The sequence below is a fragment of the Penaeus chinensis genome, chromosome 38, assembly GCF_019202785.1.
Source record: "Penaeus chinensis breed Huanghai No. 1 chromosome 38, ASM1920278v2, whole genome shotgun sequence".
Taxonomy (NCBI): domain Eukaryota; kingdom Metazoa; phylum Arthropoda; class Malacostraca; order Decapoda; family Penaeidae; genus Penaeus; species Penaeus chinensis.
The window spans coordinates 21,729,539-21,739,538 of NC_061856.1; the positions used below are offsets into that span (position 1 = coordinate 21,729,539).

At 9.3% G+C, this 10,000-nt stretch overlaps 1 protein-coding gene across 1 annotated transcript in view; it reads left to right on the forward strand.

Annotated features, from left to right (window-relative positions):
• The first annotated feature begins 2,235 nt into the window (after positions 1–2,235).
• LOC125045967 (pseudohemocyanin-2-like) overlaps positions 2,236–10,000 on the forward strand; it is an 11,277-nt gene continuing 3,512 nt past the window's right edge. The window contains exon 1 of the mRNA XM_047643560.1: positions 2,236–2,265. Coding sequence (XP_047499516.1) covers positions 2,236–2,265 — 30 coding nt within the window. The remainder of the gene's footprint in view (positions 2,266–10,000) is intronic.

The following is a 10,000-nucleotide window of genomic DNA, read 5'->3' on the forward strand; positions in this document are numbered from 1 at the left end:
ATATATATGCACATATATATACATATATATACATATATATGCACATATATATACATATATATGCACATATATATACATATATATTAACATAGCACAAATATTATTGCATAATTATTCATAATTAAGTTTTGTTAAAGATATTAGTATCCTTTAGAAAACTAATGAGACCTATGTCGCAATCCTCCCCCAATACATTTTTCAGTGTATATGGGGAGCATAAGTACATACGTCTTTGGTCAGAGAATGCTGCACATCTTTCCACTACATGTGTGACCGTTAATGGCTCTTGACATCCCTCCCAACTTGCTTCACTTTTAACCATCATCAGCTTATGTGTCACTCTTGTGTGTCCGATTCTCAGCCTTATTAACACAACTTCTTGTCACCTGGGATGGATCCTGATCACCTTACTGTCAAGGTTAACTCTAATCTCTTGCATTTTGTTTTTAGAGGTATACCTCCATTGCTCTCTCCATTTATCACGAAGACAATCTCTAATGCTGGGATTCAAGTCGGTGTGTGGGAGAGATACTGATCATTACAGGGCTGAGTGGCAGCTGCCTTGGCCCTCCGACCAGCTCGCTCATTCCCAGAGATACCATGTTCTGGTACCCTATATAGAATTATGTTCTTATGTACTGACATCAGTGGAAGCCAATCTTAGAGTCGCAATGAATAACAAAAGAATGGTCCATAAGTTCTCTCGTTATCTTGACTGCTGCAAGGATGGCAGTGAAGATTGAGGCTGCCGGAGAAAGACTGCCAACTACAGTCTTCCTCCTGCTCACTGCTGCAAAGTCCACACCATTTAATGACAGCTTCTCCTGAGTTGTGCAGTACGAAGTAATCCACATACAGACTACACGAAAGAGCACTTCGAACGGCCTTTGCAATGTTATTAATAGCAATGGCAAACAGGGTCACACTTATGACATTCCCTTGTGGGACCCTTCCAGCTAATCTTCCAGATTAGAGAAGCTGTTTCCCACCAGCACTCCAAACTTCCTGTCAACAAGGATGTTTTACATGAAGAGGTAATACTCCTCTTAAACCAGACTACACGAAAGAGCACTTCGAACGGCCTTTGCAATGTTATTAATAGCAATGGCAAACAGGGTCACACTTATGACATTCCCTTGTGGGACCCTTCCAGCTAATCTTCCAGATTAGAGAAGCTGTTTCCCACCAGCACTTCAAACTTCCTGTCAACAAGGATGTTTTACATGAAGAGGTAATACTCCTCTTAAACCAAAATCATGCAGCTTCATGAGTATGCCATGCTTCCAAGTAGTAACATATGCCTTTCCGAGGTCAAAGAAGACATGTGACGTCTCTCAATTTGCTAAACCTTTATTGATATGGGGTCAATATATTTTCCTTTTCTAGCAACCATGTTAACCTGAAGTTTACCATTTTCTCCATAAGCTTGCAGATGCAGCTAGTGAGAGAAATTGGTCTGTAATTCCCTGGTATGGAAGCATTCTTGCCAGGTTTAGGGATAGGAATGAATATAACCTCTTTAGATGTGGATGGCACTGTGTCCTCCTAAATATCTTGTATAATATATCCAAAAAAAACTTTAGGGAGCTTTTCAATAAGTGAGATATCATTTACGATGGATATTGTCACTTCCTGAGACAGTCTGCAAAGTAGAATCCTTGCACAAAAATGGCAAGTTGTATGGCAGTTCTGCTGCAGTTCTACTGAAGAATATTTGATGTCATTCCTTTTCAACCCGAAAAGTGGAGAATTGGGTGGTGTAAGGTGCTCCAGAAGAGATCTCTGCCATGGATTTAGCTAGCTCATTTGCAACATCCTTTTTGTTTGTGAGGATTATGCCATCTATCTTCAGAGCAGGTGGTGATATGGATGTGCTCTTTCCAGCAATCTTGTCCCATACCCGTACTAAGGGGTCCCAGAGTTAATCGAGGAGACATACTGTCTCTACGACATCTGTCTAGCCTCCTTTTGCGCTGGGCCTTGGATCTAGTTTTTTTTTTTTTTATGGATCAAGGTTACATCGCTGGGGTGTCATGTGTGAGGTGAAGTGAACAACAGCATCTTCAACACACTGATCTCTACATTACTACAACTGATCTAAAAAGATTCCAGTCTGCATGTTCAAGTTGCCATATCTTCACCTCCAAAAGTATTAGAAAGTGGTTTCTTCCATGACCTGCCAAGTAAAATCCAGCTGTGAACCAGGTGAACCAACTGACAGATAAATGTAGGAGAATGTCCCAGTTTGAATGTGGAAGTATGCGGGTGTGTCTTTTTTTTTTTTTTTTTTTTTTTTTTTTTTTTTTTTTTTTTTTTTTTTTTTTTTTTTTTTTTTTTTTTTTTTTTTTTTTTTTTTTTTTTTTTTTTTTTTTTTTTTTTTTTTTTTTTTTTTTTTTTTTTTTTTTTTTTTTTTTTTTTTTTTTTTTTTTTTTTTTTTTTTTTTTTTTTTTTTTTTTTTTTTTTTTTTTTTTTTTTTTTTTTTTTTTTTTTTTTTTTTTTTTTTTTTTTTTTTTTTTTTTTTTTTTTTTTTTTTTTTTTTTTTTTTTTTTTTTTTTTTTTTTTTTTTTTTTTTTTTTTTTTTTTTTTTTTTTTTTTTTTTTTTTTTTTTTTTTTTTTTTTTTTTTTTTTTTTTTTTTTTTTTTTTTTTTTTTTTTTTTTTTTTTTTTTTTTTTTTTTTTTTTTTTTTTTTTTTTTTTTTTTTTTTTTTTTTTTTTTTTTTTTTTTTTTTTTTTTTTTTTTTTTTTTTTTTTTTTTTTTTTTTTTTTTTTTTTTTTTTTTTTTTTTTTTTTTTTTTTTTTTTTTTTTTTTTTTTTTTTTTTTTTTTTTTTTTTTTTTTTTTTTTTTTTTTTTTTTTTTTTTTTTTTTTTTTTTTTTTTTTTTTTTTTTTTTTTTTTTTTTTTTTTTTTTTTTTTTTTTTTTTTTTTTTTTTTTTTTTTTTTTTTTTTTTTTTTTTTTTTTTTTTTTTTTTTTTTTTTTTTTTTTTTTTTTTTTTTTTTTTTTTTTTTTTTTTTTTTTTTTTTTTTTTTTTTTTTTTTTTTTTTTTTTTTTTTTTTTTTTTTTTTTTTTTTTTTTTTTTTTTTTTTTTTTTTTTTTTTTTTTTTTTTTTTTTTTTTTTTTTTTTTTTTTTTTTTTTTTTTTTTTTTTTTTTTTTTTTTTTTTTTTTTTTTTTTTTTTTTTTTTTTTTTTTTTTTTTTTTTTTTTTTTTTTTTTTTTTTTTTTTTTTTTTTTTTTTTTTTTTTTTTTTTTTTTTTTTTTTTTTTTTTTTTTTTTTTTTTTTTTTTTTTTTTTTTTTTTTTTTTTTTTTTTTTTTTTTTTTTTTTTTTTTTTTTTTTTTTTTTTTTTTTTTTTTTTTTTTTTTTTTTTTTTTTTTTTTTTTTTTTTTTTTTTTTTTTTTTTTTTTTTTTTTTTTTTTTTTTTTTTTTTTTTTTTTTTTTTTTTTTTTTTTTTTTTTTTTTTTTTTTTTTTTTTTTTTTTTTTTTTTTTTTTTTTTTTTTTTTTTTTTTTTTTTTTTTTTTTTTTTTTTTTTTTTTTTTTTTTTTTTTTTTTTTTTTTTTTTTTTTTTTTTTTTTTTTTTTTTTTTTTTTTTTTTTTTTTTTTTTTTTTTTTTTTTTTTTTTTTTTTTTTTTTTTTTTTTTTTTTTTTTTTTTTTTTTTTTTTTTTTTTTTTTTTTTTTTTTTTTTTTTTTTTTTTTTTTTTTTTTTTTTTTTTTTTTTTTTTTTTTTTTTTTTTTTTTTTTTTTTTTTTTTTTTTTTTTTTTTTTTTTTTTTTTTTTTTTTTTTTTTTTTTTTTTTTTTTTTTTTTTTTTTTTTTTTTTTTTTTTTTTTTTTTTTTTTTTTTTTTTTTTTTTTTTTTTTTTTTTTTTTTTTTTTTTTTTTTTTTTTTTTTTTTTTTTTTTTTTTTTTTTTTTTTTTTTTTTTTTTTTTTTTTTTTTTTTTTTTTTTTTTTTTTTTTTTTTTTTTTTTTTTTTTTTTTTTTTTTTTTTTTTTTTTTTTTTTTTTTTTTTTTTTTTTTTTTTTTTTTTTTTTTTTTTTTTTTTTTTTTTTTTTTTTTTTTTTTTTTTTTTTTTTTTTTTTTTTTTTTTTTTTTTTTTTTTTTTTTTTTTTTTTTTTTTTTTTTTTTTTTTTTTTTTTTTTTTTTTTTTTTTTTTTTTTTTTTTTTTTTTTTTTTTTTTTTTTTTTTTTTTTTTTTTTTTTTTTTTTTTTTTTTTTTTTTTTTTTTTTTTTTTTTTTTTTTTTTTTTTTTTTTTTTTTTTTTTTTTTTTTTTTTTTTTTTTTTTTTTTTTTTTTTTTTTTTTTTTTTTTTTTTTTTTTTTTTTTTTTTTTTTTTTTTTTTTTTTTTTTTTTTTTTTTTTTTTTTTTTTTTTTTTTTTTTTTTTTTTTTTTTTTTTTTTTTTTTTTTTTTTTTTTTTTTTTTTTTTTTTTTTTTTTTTTTTTTTTTTTTTTTTTTTTTTTTTTTTTTTTTTTTTTTTTTTTTTTTTTTTTTTTTTTTTTTTTTTTTTTTTTTTTTTTTTTTTTTTTTTTTTTTTTTTTTTTTTTTTTTTTTTTTTTTTTTTTTTTTTTTTTTTTTTTTTTTTTTTTTTTTTTTTTTTTTTTTTTTTTTTTTTTTTTTTTTTTTTTTTTTTTTTTTTTTTTTTTTTTTTTTTTTTTTTTTTTTTTTTTTTTTTTTTTTTTTTTTTTTTTTTTTTTTTTTTTTTTTTTTTTTTTTTTTTTTTTTTTTTTTTTTTTTTTTTTTTTTTTTTTTTTTTTTTTTTTTTTTTTTTTTTTTTTTTTTTTTTTTTTTTTTTTTTTTTTTTTTTTTTTTTTTTTTTTTTTTTTTTTTTTTTTTTTTTTTTTTTTTTTTTTTTTTTTTTTTTTTTTTTTTTTTTTTTTTTTTTTTTTTTTTTTTTTTTTTTTTTTTTTTTTTTTTTTTTTTTTTTTTTTTTTTTTTTTTTTTTTTTTTTTTTTTTTTTTTTTTTTTTTTTTTTTTTTTTTTTTTTTTTTTTTTTTTTTTTTTTTTTTTTTTTTTTTTTTTTTTTTTTTTTTTTTTTTTTTTTTTTTTTTTTTTTTTTTTTTTTTTTTTTTTTTTTTTTTTTTTTTTTTTTTTTTTTTTTTTTTTTTTTTTTTTTTTTTTTTTTTTTTTTTTTTTTTTTTTTTTTTTTTTTTTTTTTTTTTTTTTTTTTTTTTTTTTTTTTTTTTTTTTTTTTTTTTTTTTTTTTTTTTTTTTTTTTTTTTTTTTTTTTTTTTTTTTTTTTTTTTTTTTTTTTTTTTTTTTTTTTTTTTTTTTTTTTTTTTTTTTTTTTTTTTTTTTTTTTTTTTTTTTTTTTTTTTTTTTTTTTTTTTTTTTTTTTTTTTTTTTTTTTTTTTTTTTTTTTTTTTTTTTTTTTTTTTTTTTTTTTTTTTTTTTTTTTTTTTTTTTTTTTTTTTTTTTTTTTTTTTTTTTTTTTTTTTTTTTTTTTTTTTTTTTTTTTTTTTTTTTTTTTTTTTTTTTTTTTTTTTTTTTTTTTTTTTTTTTTTTTTTTTTTTTTTTTTTTTTTTTTTTTTTTTTTTTTTTTTTTTTTTTTTTTTTTTTTTTTTTTTTTTTTTTTTTTTTTTTTTTTTTTTTTTTTTTTTTTTTTTTTTTTTTTTTTTTTTTTTTTTTTTTTTTTTTTTTTTTTTTTTTTTTTTTTTTTTTTTTTTTTTTTTTTTTTTTTTTTTTTTTTTTTTTTTTTTTTTTTTTTTTTTTTTTTTTTTTTTTTTTTTTTTTTTTTTTTTTTTTTTTTTTTTTTTTTTTTTTTTTTTTTTTTTTTTTTTTTTTTTTTTTTTTTTTTTTTTTTTTTTTTTTTTTTTTTTTTTTTTTTTTTTTTTTTTTTTTTTTTTTTTTTTTTTTTTTTTTTTTTTTTTTTTTTTTTTTTTTTTTTTTTTTTTTTTTTTTTTTTTTTTTTTTTTTTTTTTTTTTTTTTTTTTTTTTTTTTTTTTTTTTTTTTTTTTTTTTTTTTTTTTTTTTTTTTTTTTTTTTTTTTTTTTTTTTTTTTTTTTTTTTTTTTTTTTTTTTTTTTTTTTTTTTTTTTTTTTTTTTTTTTTTTTTTTTTTTTTTTTTTTTTTTTTTTTTTTTTTTTTTTTTTTTTTTTTTTTTTTTTTTTTTTTTTTTTTTTTTTTTTTTTTTTTTTTTTTTTTTTTTTTTTTTTTTTTTTTTTTTTTTTTTTTTTTTTTTTTTTTTTTTTTTTTTTTTTTTTTTTTTTTTTTTTTTTTTTTTTTTTTTTTTTTTTTTTTTTTTTTTTTTTTTTTTTTTTTTTTTTTTTTTTTTTTTTTTTTTTTTTTTTTTTTTTTTTTTTTTTTTTTTTTTTTTTTTTTTTTTTTTTTTTTTTTTTTTTTTTTTTTTTTTTTTTTTTTTTTTTTTTTTTTTTTTTTTTTTTTTTTTTTTTTTTTTTTTTTTTTTTTTTTTTTTTTTTTTTTTTTTTTTTTTTTTTTTTTTTTTTTTTTTTTTTTTTTTTTTTTTTTTTTTTTTTTTTTTTTTTTTTTTTTTTTTTTTTTTTTTTTTTTTTTTTTTTTTTTTTTTTTTTTTTTTTTTTTTTTTTTTTTTTTTTTTTTTTTTTTTTTTTTTTTTTTTTTTTTTTTTTTTTTTTTTTTTTTTTTTTTTTTTTTTTTTTTTTTTTTTTTTTTTTTTTTTTTTTTTTTTTTTTTTTTTTTTTTTTTTTTTTTTTTTTTTTTTTTTTTTTTTTTTTTTTTTTTTTTTTTTTTTTTTTTTTTTTTTTTTTTTTTTTTTTTTTTTTTTTTTTTTTTTTTTTTTTTTTTTTTTTTTTTTTTTTTTTTTTTTTTTTTTTTTTTTTTTTTTTTTTTTTTTTTTTTTTTTTTTTTTTTTTTTTTTTTTTTTTTTTTTTTTTTTTTTTTTTTTTTTTTTTTTTTTTTTTTTTTTTTTTTTTTTTTTTTTTTTTTTTTTTTTTTTTTTTTTTTTTTTTTTTTTTTTTTTTTTTTTTTTTTTTTTTTTTTTTTTTTTTTTTTTTTTTTTTTTTTTTTTTTTTTTTTTTTTTTTTTTTTTTTTTTTTTTTTTTTTTTTTTTTTTTTTTTTTTTTTTTTTTTTTTTTTTTTTTTTTTTTTTTTTTTTTTTTTTTTTTTTTTTTTTTTTTTTTTTTTTTTTTTTTTTTTTTTTTTTTTTTTTTTTTTTTTTTTTTTTTTTTTTTTTTTTTTTTTTTTTTTTTTTTTTTTTTTTTTTTTTTTTTTTTTTTTTTTTTTTTTTTTTTTTTTTTTTTTTTTTTTTTTTTTTTTTTTTTTTTTTTTTTTTTTTTTTTTTTTTTTTTTTTTTTTTTTTTTTTTTTTTTTTTTTTTTTTTTTTTTTTTTTTTTTTTTTTTTTTTTTTTTTTTTTTTTTTTTTTTTTTTTTTTTTTTTTTTTTTTTTTTTTTTTTTTTTTTTTTTTTTTTTTTTTTTTTTTTTTTTTTTTTTTTTTTTTTTTTTTTTTTTTTTTTTTTTTTTTTTTTTTTTTTTTTTTTTTTTTTTTTTTTTTTTTTTTTTTTTTTTTTTTTTTTTTTTTTTTTTTTTTTTTTTTTTTTTTTTTTTTTTTTTTTTTTTTTTTTTTTTTTTTTTTTTTTTTTTTTTTTTTTTTTTTTTTTTTTTTTTTTTTTTTTTTTTTTTTTTTTTTTTTTTTTTTTTTTTTTTTTTTTTTTTTTTTTTTTTTTTTTTTTTTTTTTTTTTTTTTTTTTTTTTTTTTTTTTTTTTTTTTTTTTTTTTTTTTTTTTTTTTTTTTTTTTTTTTTTTTTTTTTTTTTTTTTTTTTTTTTTTTTTTTTTTTTTTTTTTTTTTTTTTTTTTTTTTTTTTTTTTTTTTTTTTTTTTTTTTTTTTTTTTTTTTTTTTTTTTTTTTTTTTTTTTTTTTTTTTTTTTTTTTTTTTTTTTTTTTTTTTTTTTTTTTTTTTTTTTTTTTTTTTTTTTTTTTTTTTTTTTTTTTTTTTTTTTTTTTTTTTTTTTTTTTTTTTTTTTTTTTTTTTTTTTTTTTTTTTTTTTTTTTTTTTTTTTTTTTTTTTTTTTTTTTTTTTTTTTTTTTTTTTTTTTTTTTTTTTTTTTTTTTTTTTTTTTTTTTTTTTTTTTTTTTTTTTTTTTTTTTTTTTTTTTTTTTTTTTTTTTTTTTTTTTTTTTTTTTTTTTTTTTTTTTTTTTTTTTTTTTTTTTTTTTTTTTTTTTTTTTTTTTTTTTTTTTTTTTTTTTTTTTTTTTTTTTTTTTTTTTTTTTTTTTTTTTTTTTTTTTTTTTTTTTTTTTTTTTTTTTTTTTTTTTTTTTTTTTTTTTTTTTTTTTTTTTTTTTTTTTTTTTTTTTTTTTTTTTTTTTTTTTTTTTTTTTTTTTTTTTTTTTTTTTTTTTTTTTTTTTTTTTTTTTTTTTTTTTTTTTTTTTTTTTTTTTTTTTTTTTTTTTTTTTTTTTTTTTTTTTTTTTTTTTTTTTTTTTTTTTTTTTTTTTTTTTTTTTTTTTTTTTTTTTTTTTTTTTTTTTTTTTTTTTTTTTTTTTTTTTTTTTTTTTTTTTTTTTTTTTTTTTTTTTTTTTTTTTTTTTTTTTTTTTTTTTTTTTTTTTTTTTTTTTTTTTTTTTTTTTTTTTTTTTTTTTTTTTTTTTTTTTTTTTTTTTTTTTTTTTTTTTTTTTTTTTTTTTTTTTTTTTTTTTTTTTTTTTTTTTTTTTTTTTTTTTTTTTTTTTTTTTTTTTTTTTTTTTTTTTTTTTTTTTTTTTTTTTTTTTTTTTTTTTTTTTTTTTTTTTTTTTTTTTTTTTTTTTTTTTTTTTTTTTTTTTTTTTTTTTTTTTTTTTTTTTTTTTTTTTTTTTTTTTTTTTTTTTTTTTTTTTTTTTTTTTTTTTTTTTTTTTTTTTTTTTTTTTTTTTTTTTTTTTTTTTTTTTTTTTTTTTTTTTTTTTTTTTTTTTTTTTTTTTTTTTTTTTTTTTTTTTTTTTTTTTTTTTTTTTTTTTTTTTTTTTTTTTTTTTTTTTTTTTTTTTTTTTTTTTTTTTTTTTTTTTTTTTTTTTTTTTTTTTTTTTTTTTTTTTTTTTTTTTTTTTTTTTTTTTTTTTTTTTTTTTTTTTTTTTTTTTTTTTTTTTTTTTTTTTTTTTTTTTTTTTTTTTTTTTTTTTTTTTTTTTTTTTTTTTTTTTTTTTTTTTTTTTTTTTTTTTTTTTTTTTTTTTTTTTTTTTTTTTTTTTTTTTTTTTTTTTTTTTTTTTTTTTTTTTTTTTTTTTTTTTTTTTTTTTTTTTTTTTTTTTTTTTTTTTTTTTTTTTTTTTTTTTTTTTTTTTTTTTTTTTTTTTTTTTTTTTTTTTTTTTTTTTTTTTTTTTTTTTTTTTTTTTTTTTTTTTTTTTTTTTTTTTTTTTTTTTTTTTTTTTTTTTTTTTTTTTTTTTTTTTTTTTTTTTTTTTTTTTTTTTTTTTTTTTTTTTTTTTTTTTTTTTTTTTTTTTTTTTTTTTTTTTTTTTTTTTTTTTTTTTTTTTTTTTTTTTTTTTTTTTTTTTTTTTTTTTTTTTTTTTTTTTTTTTTTTTTTTTTTTTTTTTTTTTTTTTTTTTTTTTTTTTTTTTTTTTTTTTTTTTTTTTTTTTTTTTTTTTTTTTTTTTTTTTTTTTTTTTTTTTTTTTTTTTTTTTTTTTTTTTTTTTTTTTTTTTTTTTTTTTTTTTTTTTTTTTTTTTTTTTTTTTTTTTTTTTTTTTTTTTTTTTTTTTTTTTTTTTTTTTTTTTTTTTTTTTTTTTTTTTTTTTTTTTTTTTTTTTTTTTTTTTTTTTTTTTTTTTTTTTTTTTTTTTTTTTTTTTTTTTTTTTTTTTTTTTTTTTTTTTTTTTTTTTTTTTTTTTTTTTTTTTTTTTTTTTTTTTTTTTTTTTTTTTTTTTTTTTTTTTTTTTTTTTTTTTTTTTTTTTTTTTTTTTTTTTTTTTTTTTTTTTTTTTTTTTTTTTTTTTTTTTTTTTTTTTTTTTTTTTTTTTTTTTTTTTTTTTTTTTTTTTTTTTTTTTTTTTTTTTTTTTTTTTTTTTTTTTTTTTTTTTTTTTTTTTTTTTTTTTTTTTTTTTTTTTTTTTTTTTTTTTTTTTTTTTTTTTT